At 43.5% G+C, this 21,872-nt stretch overlaps 1 protein-coding gene across 1 annotated transcript in view; it reads right to left on the bottom strand.

Annotated features, from left to right (window-relative positions):
- LOC141166177 (carnitine O-palmitoyltransferase 1, muscle isoform-like) overlaps positions 1 to 21,872 on the bottom strand; it is a 64,043-nt gene that overhangs the window by 29,259 nt on the left and 12,912 nt on the right. Inside the window, exons 5-7 of the mRNA XM_073652627.1 lie at positions 20,599 to 20,700; positions 12,688 to 12,825; positions 249 to 326 (exon numbers count right to left, since the gene is read on the bottom strand). Of these exons, the coding sequence (XP_073508728.1) occupies positions 249 to 326; positions 12,688 to 12,825; positions 20,599 to 20,700 (318 nt within the window). The remainder of the gene's footprint in view (positions 1 to 248; positions 327 to 12,687; positions 12,826 to 20,598; positions 20,701 to 21,872) is intronic.

The following is a 21,872-nucleotide window of genomic DNA, read 5'->3' as shown; positions in this document are numbered from 1 at the left end:
AACATGCACTGACTTCTGTTATCTTGTACAGATAGACCATGTAAAGGTTTTCCAATCTCCATATACAGATATCTACAAATGTATGAAGTGCTCAGGGACTTTGTCTATCTTGAAAGACCCCTGGATTAGATGGGGCACCAAGCTGAAATTAAAGTCATCTCATGGAGGAAGAAATTTATGGTTGTATATTTGTGATATGAAAATGCTGCACAAGGGTAGGCTTTGCCTGTCACACTGTAGTGTCTCACCATTGCATAATAGTTGCTGTTCACCATTATTGGTCCTCGACCACGAAGGTAAATATACTCTTCCCACCAGTCACTGACCTGCAGAAAGTAAGAAATGCATGGTACCACACATGATATAATGCAGATAGATATTCTACAGAATCAGAATATATAATACATTATAAATAGATTCATGCTCTAAGCAAACCAAACAAATTCTATTTTCATTCAAGTTTTTAAGCAAAACAAGATAATGCTGGCTAAAGATAGTGACATAAACCATATAAACTACATATGTTTATTACAGAATCTGCATTTCTAGTTGACAGGACAGTTCATAACTGGGATATATACGTTTTCCAAATGTCTTGAAAGTGAAGATAGTGTAAGGATTAGAGATGAGCGTTGTTCTACTCGAACTGTTCGCCAATCTCAAATTCGAGCTGTTTTGGGCGGTGTTCGAGCCGGTCGGCGAACACGAACAATTTGAGAAAAATTCGGCTGTTCGAGGTTATGTTCGATAACTGTTCGTGCACCAAAATCATAACTGGATTTTTTCTCAGTAATGATGAAAATTAATGTTAATACGCAGTTTGAGTGTACAGCGGGGCGGGGGGAGGGGCAGGGGATGGATCTCTGCAGGAACAATGAAGATCTCCATTTTTTTTTCTCTTTCCCGCATTTGCAGTGGGGAGGTGCAATCTGTCAGCCTATCAGCAGCGCACACACGGAGCGAAGTGCTTTTTTTCACACAAGCAAGGGCATGTGTGATTGGCAGTGTATGTCACATGTCCTTGCCCTATAAGACCAAGCCATTTTCCCCGTCGCCACCATTTTCTCACTGCTGCAGCTGCGTGTTAGACGGCACCGCTGTTGCTGTGTGCGCTATACCTTGTTAATTTCAAGCCAATTTTCGCACAAATATACAGATAGCTTGGGAGTAGGGAATAGTTGTGATTGCAGTCCTTTTAAGGACTAGGTTACAGCATTTCCTACAACTTTTATCAGGCAGGTCTGTGCTCTTAAATAGATAGATTGTGGGAGTAAAGACTAATTGTAATTGGAGTCCTTTTCAGGACTAGGTTACATCAGTTCCTATCAGTTTTTGCCAGGCAGGTCTGTGCCAGTGCTGTGCAAGTTTTTTTCACAGCATTTGGCTGAATCTAGCAAAGCTAATCCTTTTTGGCCTATTGCAGAGTGTGTTAGTCAGTGGAGTAGCCTATCTGTGTTGCAAGATATACCACCTGTGTATAGAATACCAATTTTTTTACTGCACCTAGTGAAGTAAAATCTTTTGGGCATAGCATCATTCTATTAGTCCATCTATACTGACCTCCATCAGGTTGCAAACTGAATATAATTTTTTTCTGCATCTAGCTCTGAAAAAATATTTGGGCTTCTAGCGGTGTGTGGGACTTGGTCTATTAGTCCATCTATACTGACCTCCATCAGGTTGCAAATTAAAAATAATTTTTTTCTGCATCTAGCTCTGAAAAAATATTTGGGCTTCTAGCAGTGTGTGGGACTTGGTCTATTAGTCCATCTATACTGACCTCCATCAGGTTGCAAATTAAAAATAATTTTTTTCTTCATTTATCTCTGAAAAAATATTTGGGCTTCTAGCAGCGTGTGGGACTTGTTCTATTAGTCCATCTATACTGACCTCCATCAGGTTGCAAATTAAAAATAATTTTTTTCTTCATTTATCTCTGAAAAAATATTTGGGCTTCTAGCAGCGTGTGGGACTTGTTCTATTAGTCCATCTATACTGACCTCCATCAGGTTGCAAATTAAAAATAATTTTTTTCTGCATCTAGCTCTGAAAAAATATTTGGGCTTCTAGCAGTGTGTGGGACTTGGTCTATTAGTCCATCTATACTGACCTCCATCAGGTTGCAAATTAAAAATAATTTTTTTCTGCATCTAGCTCTCAAAAAATATTTGGGCTTCTAGCAGTGTGTGGGACTTGGTCTATTAGTCCATCTATACTGACCTCCATCAGGTTGCAAATTAAAAATAATTTTTTTCTGCATCTAGCTCTGAAAAAATATTTGGGCTTCTAGCAGTGTGTGGGACTTGGTCTATTAGTCCATCTATACTGACCTCCATCAGGTTGCAAATTAAAAATAATTTTTTTCTGCATCTAGCCCAGCCAATAGTTTTGGCCTAATACCACAGTTTGGCCACTCAGCTCTGCTCGGTTACCATCCATTGTTTTTTTGTGCAAACAACTCCAGAGTTGTGAATTAGTTAACCACCAAAATGAGTGGAAAAAGGCCTGCTGCTGGTGGAAAGGGGAATAGGCGTGTTGGGAAGGGGAAAAAAGGTTGTGTCCGTGGGGTAGGTGCAGAAGAAAGACCATCTTCCAGCCAAACTAAAATGTCTACTTCTTTTAGCGGACAATGTGATAAGATCCCTTTCTTACGGCCACGCCAATCGCTACAAATTCCAGATGAGGCACAAAAACAGCAGGTGCTTCAACGGATATCAAGTGCTCCTTTAAGTGGGCTCTCCTCCACATCAACTTCAACATCACAAATACTCCAGTCCTCAAAGGTGTCACCCAAATCGCACTTGCTTCCTCACAGCTCCCAAATCTCCAGCTGCCCGTCTGAGTATGAGGTAGAACAGATGGTTGAGTCTGCAGAGCTGTTTACTCATACTATAGCCTGGGAATCAGAGGTCGACTCCAGCGCTTCTGTGAATCCAGACGAGGAAATGATCTGCACTGATGCCCAGAATCTTTATGAGTCGGATCCAAAACCAGACGCAGAAGGTTCTGACCATAATGTAGACCCTCATTCCCAAACTGTAACTCCTGTTGGTGGAGACAATGAGGAAGACGATGATAAGACTCAAATACCTGATTGGAGCGACAACTTTAGTTTTTTGTCAGGGCAGGAACAGGTTGGCTCTGAGGACGACGGGTGTGATAACGCACAGGGTGATGATGATGAGGTCGGAGATCCCACTTACTGTCAACCCACAGTCAGCCAAGAGATGAGGTCAGCAGAGGAGGTGGAGGAAGATGCTAGTGACGACGAGGTCAGGTTGCGCCTTCCTGGACAGAGACGTAGTACTGGAAGCACGTCAACAACTGCATCCTCAAACACAACTCTGCCTCTCACCACAAGTCGTGGTGGCTCTTCAGGTCGCATGGGTGCTAAGCCTTGCATAGCCTGGGCATTTTTTCAGATCGATAAAGATGACCCAACTCGTGTTATCTGTAACATTTGTCAGCAAAAGCTAAGTAGAGGCCAAAAAATACATAGTTTGAGTACTTCATGCATGAACCGGCACATGGACATGAAGCATAAGTTGCAGTGGGAAGCTCAGTGTGCTACAATGCGGCCTAGCCGGCCGGGCCAATCACCGTCTGCCATATCTTGTGCATCCGCGGCCTCTTCATCCTCTGTGACTGGGGGGACAGCAGTCACACCTGTTTTGGGGCGCAGACCTGCCACCTCTTTACCCGCAACAGCCAGCGTGATTGGCAGGTCATCATTTTCTTTGGAGGTGGTAACACCAGCTGGTGTTGAGCGCTGTCCGACATCGATAGCACCACCTTTGGATCAAGGCAACCTAACATGTCCGCCTGCATCTTCCTCACAGACCGGCAGTTTGCCGGGGACACCCTTATCAACCCCGTCTAAGCACAATAGCCAGCCCTTGGTCCCTCAGATGTGGACAAGTAAAAGACCATTTCCTCCTAGCCATGAGAAAGCTAAGAGGTTGAATTTCACCATCTGCAAGCTCTTGGCTACAGAAATGCTGCCTTTCCGCCTGGTGGACACAGAGGATTTTCGAGACCTTATGTCCGTCGCAGTGCCCCAGTACCAGATGCCCAGTCGGCACTACTTCTCAAAGAAAGGTGTGCCTGCGCTCCACCAGCATGTCGCACACAACATCACCGCTTCTTTGAGAAACTCTGTGTGTGACAGGGTGCATTTCACCACAGACACTTGGACGAGTAGGCATGGACAGGGGCGTTACATGTCGCTGACTGGGCACTGGGTAACTATGGTGACAGCAGGACAAGGGGCTGCTGTCCAAGTCTTGCCGTCCCCACGAGTTGTGCGTCAATCCTCTTTATGTCAAAGTTCCTCCACTGCTTCTGCCTCCTCAACCTCCTCTCGGTCTTCCACCTGCACCCAAAGCCTGTCTGGTCATGCCACAAGCTTTCTAACTGCGCAGAAGGGATCCTGCACACCTCCTTACTATGCTGGCAGTAGGGCTCAACGTCATCAGGCGGTTTTTACATTGAAATGTCTGGGAAATGTGAGTCACACAGCTGAGGAGTTGTGGTCAGCTCTGGAGAACCAATTTCATGAATGGTTGTCTCCACTGGACCTGAAACCAGGGAAGGCCGTGTGCGACAATGCTGCAAACCTGGGTGCGGCCCTTCGCCGGGGCAATGTCACACACGTGCCTTGTATGGCTCACGTGTTGAACCTGGTTGTCCAGCAATTTTTAGCCCACTATCCCAGACTAGATGGCCTTCTGCAGAGGGCACGGTCGCTGTGTGCTCACTTCCGCCGTTCGCATCCCGCAGCTCAGCGACTTACATCTCTACAGAAGTCGTTGGGCCTGCCACTTCACCGGCTAAAATGCGATGTGCCTACCCGGTGGAATTCAACTCTGCACATGTTGCAGCGACTGTGGCAGCACCGACAAGCCCTGGTGCAATACGTTCTGACGTATAGCCTGGGCCAACGAGATTCAGAGGTGGGGCAAATCACGCTGGAGGAGTGGTCTCAGATCAGGAACCTATGCACCCTTCTGCACAGTTTTGAAATGGCGACGAAGATGTTTAGTGCTGACGATGCCATTATCAGCATGACTATTCCGGTGATTTACATGCTGGAGCACATGTTAAACAGAATTCGGAGTCAGGTGGTGGCACAAGAGGAGGTGGAGGAAGTAGAGGAGGAGGAGTTGTATGCGGAAGGGCTAACATCTGCAAGGTCCAGACGGTCGGCAGCACCAAGGCGGCAGGCATGTGAGGGTGGGGGAGATGGTTTTACCAGGGCGCATGGTAGCAGCCAAACTAGTGAGGAAGGTGCAGGAGCCCAGGAAGAAGTGGAGGACGAACTGATGGAAGACTCATCAGATGAGGGAGACCTTGATCACATTTCTGTTGTGCGAGGTTGGGGGGAGAGGACAGAGGAAGGAAGCATGATTGTTACCTCGCCACCAACACAACAGGGACTTGGTGCTCCTGGATGCGCAACACACATGAGTGCCTTCTTGCTGCACTACCTGCAACATGACCCTCGAATTGTGAGAATTAGAAATAATCCTGACTACTGGGTTGCCACACTGTTAGATCCCCGGTACAAAAGTAAATTTGCAGAAATTATTCCTGCCATAGAAAGGGATGCACGCATGCAGGAGTATCAGCAGAGACTGTTGCAGAATCTTACATGTGCTTTTCCACAAAATACCAGTGGTGCACGTAGTGAATCTCACAGTTCCAACTTGCCAACCGTGGGACCGTCAAGTGTTCAGCACTCAAACCGTAACAGAACCACAGTATCTGCTGGTAACATCAATTTTGCGGAATCATTTCACCACTTTTTTAGCCCATCCTTTGCAAGGCCACAGGAGACAAGAAGTCTGACACATAGTCAACGCCTAGAGACGATGGTACAGGAGTATCTCCAAGTAAACATTGAAGCCACGACTGTGTCACTGGACCCTTGCTCTTTTTGGGCTTCCAATCTGGATAAATGGCCGGAGCTAGCCACTTACGCCTTGGAGATCTTGTCATGCCCCGCAGCCAGCGTTCTGTCTGAACGTGTGTTCAGCGCTGCTGGTGGTGTGCTGACAGATAAGCGCACGCGGCTCTCCACTGATAATGTAGACAGACTCACGTTCATAAAGATGAACAAATCATGGATCCGAAACGACTTTTCTACCCCTGTGTCATCCTGAGGAGAGTAAAAGCTTGATGATTGGTTAAAATCACCCTACCAACCGTTTTAAGCTTTCAAATTACTAATCATGTTTATCTGTATCTTGACTGGAAAATAATTTGGGCTTTGTAGCAGTGTGCAGCACTGATCCTATTAGGCCATCTATAATAAGCTTCACCAGATTTAAAATTAAAAATAATTTTTAGCTGCATCTAGCCCGGAAAATAATTTTGGGGCTCCGAGATGCGCAAGACACATAAGTGCCTTCTTGCTGCACTACCTGCAGCATGACCCTCATATTGTCAGAATTCGAAGTAATCATGACTACTGGGTTGCCACACTCTTAGATCCCCCAAACTTTTCGATCAACCTTTTCATTTTAATAAAGACCAAAAAAATGGTCATTTTTTGAAATTATAAGCATTAGCAGGTTGTTAGAAACTGAAATCAAACAGTTTTCAACTCAAAACTTTATTCTAGGTGATGTTACATTTTCACATAGGACCCCTTGTTCGAAAGGAGCTTCTGAACTCTCTCGTCCATTGAATTTGTCAGGTTTTGGATGGTTTCTGCTTCAATTGTTTTGCATGAGGACAGAATACCCTCCCAGAGCTGTTGCTTAGATGTGAACTGCCTCCCGCCATCATAGACACTCCTTTTAATGATGCTCCAAAGGTTCTGAATGGGGTAGAGGTCAGGGGAGCATGGGGGTCACACCATAAGTTTGTCCCCTTTTATGCCCATATCAGCCAGAGATGCAGATGTTTTATGTGCAGCATGAGATGGTGCATTATCATGCAGAAAAATGATCTTGCTGTGAAATACACGGTTCTTCTTCTTGAACCATGGGAGGAAGTGCTGTTTGAGAAAATCCACATACATTATGGAGTTCATCTTTAGCGCCTTCAGGGATCCTAAAGGGGCCGACAATCTCTCTCCCCATGATTCCAGCCCAAAACATTACTCCACCTCCTCCTTGTTGGCGCTGTAGCCGTGTTTGCGTGGGGTGTCCATCAACCAGCCATCCTCCACTCCATTCATCTGGACCATCGAGCGCTGCACGGCACTCATCCGTGAACAAAACAGTTTTGAAATCAGTCTTCATGTAATGTTTGGCCCACTGGAGCCGTTTCTGCTTGTGTGAAGTGGATAGAGGAGGTCGACAGGATGGCATATGCACAGCTGCAAACCTCTGAAGGACCCTGCATCTTGTTGTTCGGGGGACGTTGGAGGCACAAGCAGCTTCAAAAACTTGTCTGCTGCTATGACAAGGCTTTTTTGCCGCTGCTGTTTCAACCTGACGTAATTGCCTGTAGGAAAGAGTCCTCAATTTGCCCTTATCAGCACGCACACGTGTGTACTGTGAATCAGCTACATACTTCTTGATTGCCAAGACACTTCATCCTGATCATCGCACAATGTTGATTGTAGTCATGCCTTGACCTAAACACTCCACAATTTGTTGCTTCTCAGCAGCCGACACATCCTTTTTCTTTCCCATTTTGGCAGAAAATGTAGGCTGCTTAATAATGTGAGAGAGCCTTCTTAAGTAGTCTTGCCTTTCATTGGACACACCTGCCAAACTAATTAGCACAGGTGTCTGCAATTGCTTACAGTGATATAAAGAGCCCTGACACACATCACCATCAATGAGTTTAACTGACAAACAAACAAATTCTTCCCTTATCACTCCTAAACACTTTTTGCATAATAATTTGGAACGCGGTGTACATGTGCTTTTCCACAAAACACCAGTGGTTCACGTAGTGAATCTTACAGTTCTAACTTGCCAACCGTGGTCTGTATGGAATTGTTCAATAAAGGGCCCAAAATTAAGATAACATAGATGGGAGAGGTCTCTATGAATAGGAATTCCTAAGTATTTGATACCCTGTGAGGGCCAGGCAAAGGGAAAGTTGGACTGGATGGAATCCTATATGGATTTAGGGAGGGAGACATCGAGGGCCTCAGACTTCGCTGCATTGATTTTAAAATTTTACCATGTAACAAAGTGATCTATTTCAGCCATAACAGCAGGGATGGATATATGTGATTGAGTGATATATACTAGGACATCATCAGCAAATAGAGAGCACTTGTACTCGGTGCCTCCCACCTCAATCCACCTAATATTGGGGTTATGGCGAATTGATGAGAGCAGGTGCTCCGTCACTAGGATGTATAAGAGAGGGGACAGAGGACATCCCTGCCTTGTCCCATTGGTGATTGTGAAAGGTGATGAAAATGTTCTGACGCACCCCCTGGGCCTTGGGACACCCGGAGCCGGACACTTTTTGGTGGATGCTGGTGGTTGTAGTCTTCGTGGCGGCGATCCGGTTCCGTGGCTCAGGGCGGTCAAACCAGTGGCGGAACTATTTATGTGGTTTTGATGTTTAAATGTCCGACTACGCCACCCGTGGATTGCGGTCAGAGTGAACCGCCGCTACAGGGCAGACCGCTAAGGCTGGTGTTGTGGGTGCAGCAGAGCGTAGCATAACTCCCCACGGGAGGAGTATAGCCTCAGGGCAGTGTATGCGGAGGATGGGGGTGATGGTGCAGGGCAGCAGCAGTAACGACACGGAGTCAGTGATGCAGTTCAGGGCCTTTACTCACAGTTCTTATTATCCAGACCACGTCTGCAGGTAACGGCTGCCCACGTCGTACTGTGCTCACCAGGTGAGGGGCTCAGACAACTCCCAGATAACTTTGGAGCGCTTCACAGGACCCCCTTTGTGTGTCCTTTGTCTGGCCTTTCTTACCAACACTTCTGTCCGGCTGCCTCGGGCCTCCTCTTGGTAAACTTGGCGCCAGTTTCCTTGACCCTATGTGGTGCCTTCCTAGCGGGTGGAGCAAGGGGCTGCGCCACATAAAATGTCAGAGCCTCCGGTTTCTAGCTGAGGGTCGTTTCCTGCCTCCACTAGTTCGGGGACCGGTCTCCCCCTTTGGCCTGACCCCTCCACGCAGGTGGATTCGGGCGTGCGGTGGCGACTCGCCCGTCCGCACCCCTGGGATCCCTTCATTCCTCGTTCCTGGAGCCTTCTCCGCTCCTCTTCCTTCCTTCTCCCTCTTGCAGGCCTGGGCCTCTGTTACTAGGCCCGCCTCCGGAGCAGAGCTCATGCAGAGCCCCTGCTCCCTGCCACTTCTGCTCAGACTTCTCTGCACTGAACTAAGATGGTGCCAACCTTTTATACTCCCTTCTCAATGCACCCAGGAACTGCTTCCTCCCTGCTCCTGCACTGCAGGGTTCCCCTTCCTCAGTGTTCCCTCCCCCCACTCCAGCCAGGGACAGGGACTGTCGTGCCCATCTCAGGGGCATATTGGTCGCCCTGCCCCACGGCAATGTGGTGTAATGCATGCAGGTGTCGGGTCCTGATCCACACTCCATCCTTATCTGAGAGTGAGATATCACACCTCTGGGTGAGGTGCAATACGTCTGTAGCAACCGAGCCCTCGGTGCTACAGTTCCATTTATCTTCAGCCTAGGTGACGTATTGTGATACAGGGCCGTGATTTTGGCTATAAAAGGGTCCCCTAGACCCCTACCCCAAGCTTTTTAAGAGAATCATATATGGCGTGCCAGGAGACTCTATGGAATGCTTTCTCAGCATCCAACGAGAGTATCTACTTACAAATTTTTAACTGCATCTAGCCCAGGAAATACTTTGTGCCTAGTAGCAGTGTCTGCTAGTCAGCGGATTATCCCGGCTGTTAAGCAAGCTACACCACCTGTAGTTTGGACACTTAATTTTTTCAAAGGAAATGCTTCGGGACCACGGGATACTTAGTGAAGAGCATCAGGAGGCACCCCAAGGCATAGGGGCTGGGACTGGCACTAGGATGCCTTGCGGTGGACAGCCGAGCTCGATCCTTATAAAAGCTTTTTAACTGCAGCAGCTTTAGTGGACGCTACTGGAGCTGGAATTACGCGGCTGCTGGCATGAGACTTGCCCTCCAATAGATCCTTGTAAATGGATTTAAAGTGTATTCATTCAAATTAGAGGGACAATTTAAATTAAAAAGCTTAGAGCTGCCTCCACCACAGGGGGGCTCTCTCGACCCACCAGCGGACAGGCACCAGTATTGGGAGAGGGGGGCTGGCCGTCAGGGTTCACCGCGGCTCTGGCACAAACCCGGCGACACGGAGGTGGCACGGGCAGGAGCGGACTGGCCGTCTCGGCTTCTCACTTTTTGGATTTTAGAAGGGCATGACATGCCTATATCTGTGTCTCCCCCTCCTTTTACTCCTCCACCTCTTTTCTTTTCGCATGACTATATGTACTTGTCACTTTTCCATGTGTTAGTTGTGTCTTCTGAGCAGTTTGTCAGCTTTTGGACACCTTTGAAGGTGTTTTCTATGTGTTTCTATGTGTTTTTGTTTGCCTGCCATTGGTTTTAACGGTGTTCGACGAACAGTTCGACGAACAGTTCGGCGAACACACGGGTGTTCGACGAACCGAACCGAACTCGAACACTACGGGGGTGGCTCAACACTAGTAAGGATTCAATTTAAGGTAAGACATTATCATGATGCCAATACGGGAATTAATGGAAAATACAATAGATTTAACTATAGAGCCCTCATGTCACATACTGCCAAACAATGTGTGCCAAATAATTCCTCCCTTAATTAGTCCACTATGACTCAAAGTTTATTTGGATGGAATTTTTCTGGAGTACAAAACTACTTTAAATCTATTAGCAAAATAAAAATAATGCACATAGTTTAATAAGACAAACTTCAAACATTTCAAATCCCACAAGGTACACAGATGTATATGTCATCATTTCATTTCTGAAACTAGTGTAGGTGAATAATACTAAACAGAACATATACTGCAACAAGCATAGAAGATGCCTATAAAAAATAACTTAATTTCATCAATAAAATAAAGCTATTTTACCCTCCTTCATCTCTCTGAAGGGGCACAGACATGTATGGATCTCACCCATTCATTACCGTGAAGGAGTCACATCACAAGGGGGTCTTTTTTTTACTGTTGGTCGACTGGATCAGACTGTCTACCCTGTCGTGCCCCTTGCTTTGACTCCCACCCTAACAAGAGTAGTACCCAAGTGTGGTAATCATGCTGCTGCCCCAAAAAATAATCCTACCCGACGTCTTTCTTTCTCCATGAGGAGAATTCATCAGGGGAGTGTACTTGCAATAATGGGGAATAGAACAAAAAGGTCCAAGCAGTATAAGTTCTAGACTTTAACAGGCAAAAAGTGTCTCCGTGCTAATAAAGTGACAAAGTGAAAAGACAAAAAATATAAAGAACAACCACAGTGGTGGTGTTCCTATAGTAGGAGTATATTAATACTGTTGCATTAAGGTTTAGAGATTAGAAAATAGCAGGGTGTGTTGGGGGGAAACAGATACACCCTGGTGTGCCCCTTCAGAGAGATGAAAGAGGGCAAAATAGTTTTATTTTATTGATGAAATAAGGGTATGTGCCCACAATGTGGATTTGAAGCAGAAATTTCCTGAGCGTTTTTGCCTCTCCCTGGCAGAAAAAACGCATGCGGATTTACATGCGTTTTTATGTGTTTTTACATATGTTTTTGTACATCATTTAATGCTTTTTGGAGCTAAATAAAGTTTTTTTGGTGGGACATTGCTTAAACCCTTGAATTACCATAGAACTGAGGTGAGTTTATTGGCTCATGTAAATGATTAAATAATGTCTGCTGTAATTCAAATAAAGTGTTTACACTGTGTCTGTGTGTTTATTTAACTCTTCACTTTACTTTAATTAAGTTTGGTCATGAAAAGGTCTGATTGACACCTTGACATAACCAAACAACAGAGCTTGGCGTTAGCTAGTCCCATTCACCCAATCTTCATTAGCATTTCTATTTATGTAATTTATGCGACTGCTGTGAGCTGTTAATTTTAGACTGGGAACCTGCCATTAGGCAAACATTTTCCCTGGCCATAATTAACATTTCACAGCTGGTTCGTTAGCCATTAGGTCCCCCGATCAGCACTCAGCAGTGCTTTGGACACAGCGTATTTATGTTGCGTCCAAAAGGCGGTGTTCTAATGCCACACTTTTGTTGTCAGTACATTTGAATCCACCGCAAATAAGGACGCTTCAATCAGTCAAAATCTGCAGCAGAGCGTGTCCGCTACAGAAATTGACATGCTGCGGGTGAGTTTGGGTATGCGGCCACGGTCAGGACCGCTGCAGGTTTCGCGCTGCATGTTTATACAGAGTCAAACCAGCAGCGTCCAGATGTTACAGCATAGTGGATGAGATCTCTAGAAATCCCATATCCACTATGCGTGCATCAGAGGCTGCAAATCACCCGTGGACACTGACATGCAGCGCGTCTTTCAGGACCATAACATGTCAAATTCTCTTGCGGAGTCGCTAGTCTGCGAAACAGAAATTTGATCACTAGAAAGTATTGAATGCCTATAAAATACCCTAAAAGTTATATTTTATAGGCACCCTCTATAATTTTTGTATCATATTCCTGAGGTTGCATATCCATGCATTATATTGTTGTGCTTAGAACTATAGAACATATACTGTACCTACATAATTTGTTGCCCACCAAGACTTGAGATGAAGATATTTTTGTAGCTTGCGTCCCAAGTCTTTTTGGAATTCTTCTGACAGTTCCTTCATGCGATTGAACTTTTCTTCATCAAGTAATGGCTGCACTGACTCTAGGTACTGCAACGAGATCAAGCAATGGTATGATATACACGCAAACACACATGGACAAAAATGTTAACACCCTTCTGTTAAAGTAATACACTTGTCATGCTAATTACAGGACACTCCTTAGTTAAACATGTCCCCATGGTCAAATTATTTCTTAGCATCATTTTTTTCCAGTCCATTTTCATTAGTTTGCTTTTTATTTACCGTAATTTTTGCTGAACCACAATTCAAAAGTAATGTCTGATAACATTAGTTGATATTCAGCAAATTTAAATTGAAAATTACTTTTGTCAGTTTCAAGTTACGTCAGTGATCATTGTGGATTTTTCTTACTTTAACCCCTTAGTGACTGAACTAATTTTGACCAGGCCAAACTTTTGAAATCTGACCAGTATCACTTTATGTGGTAATAACTCTGGAAGGCTTCAATGGATTCCAGTGATTCTAAGATTGTACTTCAAGTTAGTGGTGAATTTTGGTCGATATAATTTACGTATATTTATGAAAATATCGAAAATTTGAGAAAAAAATTAAAAATTTCACAATTTTCAAACATTAAATTTTTATGCCCTTAAATCCTATATGTATACCACACAAAATAATAAATAAATAACATTTCCCATATGTCTACTTTACATGTGAATAATTTTTGAAACATAATTTTTTTTGTTAGGAATTTAGAAGGGTTAAAAGACCTATATGACCGAAAATACCCAAAAGTTACACCATTCTAAAAATTGCATCCCTCAAAGTCCTCAAAACCACATTCAAGAAGTTTATTAACCCTTCAGGTGCTTCACAGGAATTAATGGAATGTGGAAGGTAAAAAGGAACATTTTACTTTTTTTTCACAAAAAATGTTTTTTTAGCCCCAAATTTTGCATTTTCACAAGGGTAACAGGAGAAAATGGACCATACAATTTGTTGTGTAATTTCTCCTGAGTATGCAGATTTCCCATATGTGATGAAAAACTACTGTTTGTCTGCATGGCAGGGCTCAGATGAGAAGGAGCGCCATTTGACTTTTTGAATGCAAAATTTGCTGGAATCATTAGCAGATGCCATTGCACGCTTGGAGAGTCCCTGGTCTGCCTAAACAGTGGAAACCCCCCCAACAACTGACCCCATTTTGGAAACTAGACCCCTTAAGGAATGTATCTAGATGTGTGGTGAGCACCTTGAACCCACAGGTGCTTTACAGAAGTTTATAAGGATGAACTGAAAATATTTTTTTTTCCCGCAAAAATGTTAGTTTTGCCCCAAATATTTCATTTTCACAAGGGTAATGGAGCAAAATGGACCATACAATTTGTTGTGCAATTTCTCCTGAGTACACTGATAACCGTATGTGATCGAAAACTTCTTTTGAGGCACAGTGCAAAAGTTCAGAAGGGAAGAAGCGTCATATTGGAGCTCAGATTTTGCTGGAATGGTTTGAGGATGCCATGTCACATTTGGCAGAGCCCCTGAGGTGTCAGAACAGCAGAAACCCCCCATAAGTGATGTTATTTCACAAACTACACCTCTCAATGAATTCATACAGGGGTGCAGTGAGCATGTTGACACCACATGTGCCTCACAGAAATTTATACCATTGGGCAGTAAAGAAAGAAACATTACATTTTTACTGCTAAAATGTTGTTTAGCCCCAAATGTTTAATTTTTATAAGTGCTAATAGGAAAAAAATGGACCTCTCAGTTTGTTGTGCAATTTCTCCTGAGTACGCTAATACCCTACATGTAATCGGGAACTACTTTTGAGGTATGGTGCAAAGCTCAGAAGGGAATGAGCACCATATTATAGTGCAGATTTTACAGTTATGGTTTGCGAGTGCCGTGACCCACTGGGAGAGTGGATTTTGAGGGGCCTATATATTGGAAACTCCCCAGAAGTGTTACCATTTTAAATACCACACCCCTCAAATACTTTAAAACTGTTGTCGGGAAATGTTTTAACTCTTCAGTTGCTACACAGGAATTAATGCAAAGTGGAATGGAAAAAAAAATCAATTTTACCTCTAAAATTAAGCTTTAGCCCCAAATTTTTCACTTTTGTAAGAGGTAACACCAAAAAGTAGACCCCACAGTTTGTTAAAGGGAACCTGTCACATCCTAGCTACTATCTACACTGCGTTGTTAGTGATGAATATTGCTCCTGGCAAGCTCTATTATTGTGGGGCGCATGCGCATTTGTACATATCCTGCCGCTAGTCCTGCGCCTGCGCAGTGAGGTGGTGTAGTTCGCAGCTTCACTGCCGATGCGTGGGGAACAGAGCGTCATAGCGCATGCGCAGTGAAGCTGCAAACTACACAGCCCCACTGCGCATGCGTGGGAACATAGCGAATGCGCAGTGAAGCTGTAATCACACAGCCTCACTGCGCAGGAGCGGGACTAGCGGCAGGGCATGTACAAATGCGCATGCACCCCATAATAACTGCGCTTCCCGGGAGCAATATTCAAATACATGGGCGGCGCCAGCAGTGACTGATTGCTGCGCCCATCCATGACTGAATATGAGAATCACACCCCTATGAATGAACGAGCAGGTAGGATCTAAGTATATTAAAGGTTATTTTAAACACCTAAACAAAATATCACATGAGGGGCCTAATAAATAGAGACAACCAGCAGACACATAGCCCCCCTAAAAAATAACTTTTATTAATAATCTCTAAAAAGGACCTAAAAGTCCATAGACAAACAACAATAATACTCTAAATGATAGGACATATAGAATCAGGTAATACACCGACCGGGAAGGAATACAGATTCAAGCTGTCCCTGTTATGTCCCTAAATCCTGTCCCTACCTGACAGCGGAGGTTGGCACCCTAATTTGTACTTCGTGGCGCCCCCGCTCAACGTCGGTATCCCTAATGTCCCTACAAGGACCCTTGTCTTAAATTAAACAAAACCACAATAGTGAGAAAGGGTAGAAAAAGTGAACGTATAAATACAAAAGCCGATAATAGGTCAATGATTATAGATGGCCAAATTCATTTGGTCGGGTAAACATAAATGCTCTAGGGTAGAGGAGCACAGTGCTTGTTTCTCCATAGCCAAAACAAATCAAATAGCAGCCAGAGCAATCAAATATGGACACATGCTACACTTTGATAGTCCAGCTATATACCTCAAAAGGGGGCTCAGAAAGCAAAATCCCACCCAGGTAGATGTCTCCCCATACATCAAATGGGATTTAAGTATTGGTATTTGAAAAAGCATAATATCTATATCAAAGTATCAGGTCCAGACTCTGTCTGTCATAGATGTACATAATAGTAGACAGAAAGAAGGACACTTATCATTATTAGTCCCTATACCTTTTCAAAGAGAGACACTCATCATTATTAGTCCCTATTCCTTTTCAAAAGACCAGAAAATGGCAATCAGAATATACATTTTCATTAGTAAAAAAAAACAATAACACTAAAACCTTAATGGTCCCCAATTCCAGCAGTCAGAAAGTAGATATCATTAGTAAGTAAAAAAATGACACTTATCCTTAGTAGTCCCAACGCGTTTCCACCAGGGTTCATCAGGGGATCTGGGGAAGACCTCAATCCCTCACCCCAGATTGCCAGACAATGCTGCATGTGTAGGAAATTCCTGCACATATACCTCCCTTATAAACTCAGCTCAGCCCCATAATTAGTGATAATCGCAAACGCCTGTGTACTGCTGTCATCGTACACATGCCCGGCGTCCACCGCCAAATGTAAGTCCGTGGACCGCACATGGAACGCACGCACCCGGAAATGACGATATGCTAATGACGCCCACCGGAAATGACGTCACCGGCCAGACGGGCATACCTCCCACCAACATACCCCATATATTTAAAGTGCCATAGACGGACAGGTCGGCACTTTAAATATATGGGGTATGTTGGTGGGAGGTATGCCCGTCTGGCCGGTGTTTGCATTGCTGGCTACCATGACAATTACTGACAAACGTATATGGGGATGGGTGTAGACTTTGCCTCCTAACTATGTACCGCCACATTTGGATGACATCATATCCCGATGGACGCTAGTTAGACACCGTTACTTCCGGGTGTGTGCGTTCCAGATGCGCTTCAGATACTCTGATGCAGTCTGGTGACGTCATTTCCGGTGGGCGTCATTAGCATATCGTCATTTCCGGGTGCGTGCGTTCCATGTGCGGTCCACGGACTTACATTTGGCGGTGGACGCCGGGCATGTGTACGATGACAGCAGTACACAGGCGTTTGCGATTATCACTAATTATGGGGCTGAGCTGAGTTTATAAGGGAGGTATATGTGCAGGAATTTCCTACACATGCAGCATTGTCTGGCAATCTGGGGTGAGGGATTGAGGTCTTCCCCAGATCCCCTGATGAACCCTGGTGGAAACTAGGGGGAAACGCGTTGGGACTACTAAGGATAAGTGTCATTTTTTTACTTACTAATGATATCTACTTTCTGACTGCTGGAATTGGGGACCATTAAGGTTTTAGTGTTATTGTTTTTTTTACTAATGAAAATGTATATTCTGATTGCCATTTTCTGGTCTTTTGAAAAGGAATAGGGACTAATAATGATGAGTGTCTCTCTTTGAAAAGGTATAGGGACTAATAATGATAAGTGTCCTTCTTTCTGTCTACTATTATATACATCTATGACAGACAGAGTCTGGACCTGATACTTTGATATAGATATTATGCTTTTTCAAATACCAATACTTAAATCCCATTTGATGTATGGGGAGACATCTACCTGGGTGGGATTTTGCTTTCTGAGCCCCCTTTTGAGGTATATAGCTGGACTATCAAAGTGTAGCATGTGTCCATATTTGATTGCTCTGGCTGCTATTTGATTTGTTTTGGCTATGGAGAAACAAGCACTGTGCTCCTCTACCCTAGAGCATTTATGTTTACCCGACCAAATGAATTTGGCCATCTATAATCATTGACCTATTATCGGCTTTTGTATTTATACGTTCACTTTTTCTACCCTTTCTCACTATTGTGGTTTTGTTTAATTTAAGACAAGGGTCCTTGTAGGGACATTAGGGATACCGACGTTGAGCGGGGGCGCCACGAAGTACAAATTAGGGTGCCAACCTCCGCTGTCAGGTAGGGACAGGATTTAGGGACATAACAGGGACAGCTTGAATCTGTATTCCCTCCCGGTCGGTGTATTACCTGATTCTATATGTCCTATCATTTAGAGTATTATTGTTGTTTGTCTATGGACTTTTAGGTCCTTTTTAGAGATTATTAATAAAAGTTATTTTTTAGGGGGGCTATGTGTCTGCTGTTTGTCTCTATATTAAAGGTTATAAAATCATTATAGTTGCACCAATTTTAATGAAAAAAGCTTGTTAGTGATACACATTGCATCACTAACAATGCTATGGGGGCAGTATAGATAGTAGCTATGACGTGACAGGTTCCCTTTAACCACTTTATGAGTGCAGCAATACCTCACATATAGTCAAAAAGTTCTGTTTGGAAGAACGGAAGGAGCAATATTTGAATTTTGGAACACAAATTGACTGAAATTGATTGTGGGCGACATGTCACATTTGAAGGGCCCCTAAGGTGCCCAAACAGCAGAAGCCCCCCACAACTTACCCCATTTTGGAAACTACACCCCCAAAAGATTTTATCCAGGGCAATAGTGAGTATTTTGAACCCACAGGTAAAACACAGAATTTGATACCATTAGGTCATCATATTGAATATGTCGTCATTAGTGTTGAGCGCAAGTGCTCGCTACTCGATTTAGCATAAGGAGTAGTGATGAGCGAGTAGGTTTTGTTAACCCTTTCGCTGAGTATGCTCGGCCGAGCACCGAGTATTTATAGCGTGCTCGGGCTTTAAGTTTTCGGCGCTCTGTGAACATGATTTGCCACTGTTTGACAGATTTAATACATGTGAGGAATGCCTGTTTTTCCAGCATTCCTCACATGTATTAAATCTGTCAAACAGTCGCAAATCATGTTCACGGAGAGACGAAAACGTAAAGCCCGAGCACGCTATAAATACTCGGTGCTCGGCCGAGCATACTCGGCGAAAGGGTTAACAAAACATACTCGCTCATCACTAATAAGGAGTGCTTCGAGTATAGTCGGTGGTCAAGTGACATGCTCAAGTCTCCGCCCCGCGTGTTTCACGGCTGCTAGACACCCAAAAAAACATGCGGGTATTGCTCATGTACGGCAGGCAATCCCCACATGTTCTTTGGCAGTCTAACAGCAGCGAAACATACTTGAGCATGTCACTCGAGCACCTGCGATACTCGGTGCATACCCGTTCACAACGATGCAAACTCAAGTAGTGAGCACTTGCGCTCAACATTATTTGTTATTTCGTCATAATTTTTTTTTAACTTTTGAAAGCCCTAAACCCAACCCTAAGCCCAATCCGAAGTGCAACCTTAACCCAGAGCCCAACTCTAAACCTAATGGCAAAGAATGAAAGAAATAAAAACTATAAAATAAAAGTAAAAATTAATCTGACTAAAAGGATGACACTGGGAGAGTTACATACTAATTATTGGCTTTTGATCACTGTGAAAGGGTCTATCAAAATGATCAAAAAGGAACCAATGGGAAAAATCCCTGCTATTGCCAGGTGCTGGCTGGCAGATCTTGGCGGGCGCACTGCGCATGCAGTTTTTCAGGAAGAGGAAGCCGAGGACCGGAACAGGAGGAACCCGGGGATGGTGGAGGTACCGGTGGGAGGAATTGGGGACATAATTTCTCTCTCGTCTGACATGTATATCATGTCAGAAAAGAGACAAATGAGTTTAATAGCAGGCACAATTTTTTATTTACGTGATCATCTTTATTCATTGAATAACGGCATACACGTGATCGGGGACTGGAAAATCCAGCCCTGTTCGTGTTCTCCAAGGTCTCAGCTACCCCCGGTAGCTGAAACCCTGGAGTTTTTAGAACTCTGGGGGGCACTATACCCTTATTCTCGTTTGCAGTTTTAAAATGGCAATGAAGGAATAAGGCCCCTTAGCAGCATTGTTTTAATGCTTATCTGCAGTCGTTAAGTGGTTAACAGAACGGTATCAACAATTTTGTATGTGTGTGTACATAAGGAATCTGTCAGTAGGATCACTCCTCCTAAGCCATCTATATGGGCATGTAGGTCATAGAAAGCTGAATAAAATGATATCTTGATATCTGCGATCCAATGTCTTATTCCAGAGAAATCCATGTTTTTATTAATATGTAAGTGAGCTGTTAAGAGTTAAGATCTATGGGCCGCACACAAGTCTCCCTGAGAATCTGCCTCCTGAGATTACGTTAAATGAAAGGGGGAGGTACCAGTGTGAAACATGTAGATCAGTAAAGCAGACATTAGATGTCTCACACTGGTAATGCCCACTTTCATTTAAAAAAAAGCTCTGTGGGCAGATTCTCGTGTAGATTTGTGTCCCGCCCATAGATCTTAACAGCTCATTTACATATTAAGAAAAGTGTGGGTTTCTCTGGAATATAACATTGGTTCGTAGATATCAAGGTATCACTTAATTCAGCTTTCTACAACCTGCATGCCTAAACAGACGGCTTAGGAGGGTTGATTCTACTGACAGATGCCCTGTAATAGCTTTTGGCTTACCCACATCACTAAATACAGATATGCATTCATACCTCTAAAAATCTAATTTTCTGGAGCACATAAAATCATGGTAATAAAGGTCTTCCTTCCCATTACCTCTTAGTAATGTAAGAATTTAGGATTAATTTACCATAAAACTGTAAACGAGTGAGTTAAAGTAACATGCATGGCTTCCATACCCGGTCTATAGTTTCTCCTAGACGTGGTACAGGCAGTCTTGGGAGAGACATCTGGAAGCTGTAGAGCATTGGCTGTCGTCTAGCCATGACCTTCATGCAACCCTAGAATAGACACATTTCAAGCAAGAACTAAAAAAATGTCGTTAGGAGTATATTATTAAACGGGTTTTCCAAGGGATATAAAAACTTATTTGGCTAGTATACAAATATTTATAATCTAAAATTCTGTGTGGTCATTAGATAAGTGAAGCCCCTTATTTCTTCATGGTTGATGCAGACAGAAGGGGGTTGGTTTAGTTAATGAACCGAATGACATAGCCAGAATATTTCAAGTAGATCATAAAAACAGAGAAAGGGAGGAAGTTCTCTGCTTGTGTCGGAATGAAAGAGGAAATGGACCTTTCTTCATAATGGCACCAACAACAACAAAAAACGGAAAAACCGCACAGCTATCATAAATTAACTATATCAGTAAGTTTTAATAATTTACATATGCAAGCCAACCAGGTCCATGTACAAACTTTTCCGTCCACACAGGACGATTTGTAGTTTTGGATCGCACTATTCATTTTACCATTCAATGTACTAAAAGAGGAAAAAAATAATTGTGAAAAAGGGAAAAACATGCATTTTTTGCCTTTTTTGTTGTCTTTATGGCGTACATGTTGTGGTAAAAGGCATTTTGAATCATGATTCTCCAGGTCAGTATGATTATGGAAATACCAAACTTGTATAGATTTTTTTTTTATTTAAGTAGAAAAAAAATTTTTCAGAAATTTGTCAAAAAAATTTTTTGGGTTCATGTTGCCATATTTCCAAACCCGGAACACTTTTGTTTATCCATCGATTGAGCTGGGCGAGGGCTTGTTTTTTTGCCTGAGGAGCTGACGGTTTTATTGATACCATTTTTGTCTACACATGATATTTTGATCGGTTTTTTTTTTGTTTTTTTCACATTTCTTGTTTCTGATTTTTTTATTTCTCATTACAGCATTTACTGATAAAGTTAATTAATTTGATATATTGATAGATCAAACTTTTATGAACATAGTGATACCAAATATTTTTTTATTACTTCTATTACTTTCTTATTTTTTTACTATATTTTTTAGTCCTGTTGTGTAAATCTTGGTCTCATTTGAAGCTCAGCATACCTTCAGTAGGCCCCTGGCTGCCATAGTAACCCATTGGCAGCCCACGATCGTATCACAGGGTGCTGATGGGAGCCGGTAAGCGCCAGCAGAGGCATGCATTTTATTTAAATGCCGCTTTCA

The sequence above is a fragment of the Phyllobates terribilis genome, unplaced genomic scaffold, assembly GCF_046119375.1.
Source record: "Phyllobates terribilis strain yellow unplaced genomic scaffold, ASM4611937v1 Scaffold_11__3_contigs__length_659146591, whole genome shotgun sequence".
NCBI classification, from domain to species: domain Eukaryota; kingdom Metazoa; phylum Chordata; class Amphibia; order Anura; family Dendrobatidae; genus Phyllobates; species Phyllobates terribilis.
Note: the sequence above shows the minus strand (reverse complement) of the source record. Positions and strands in the feature narration are given on the sequence as shown.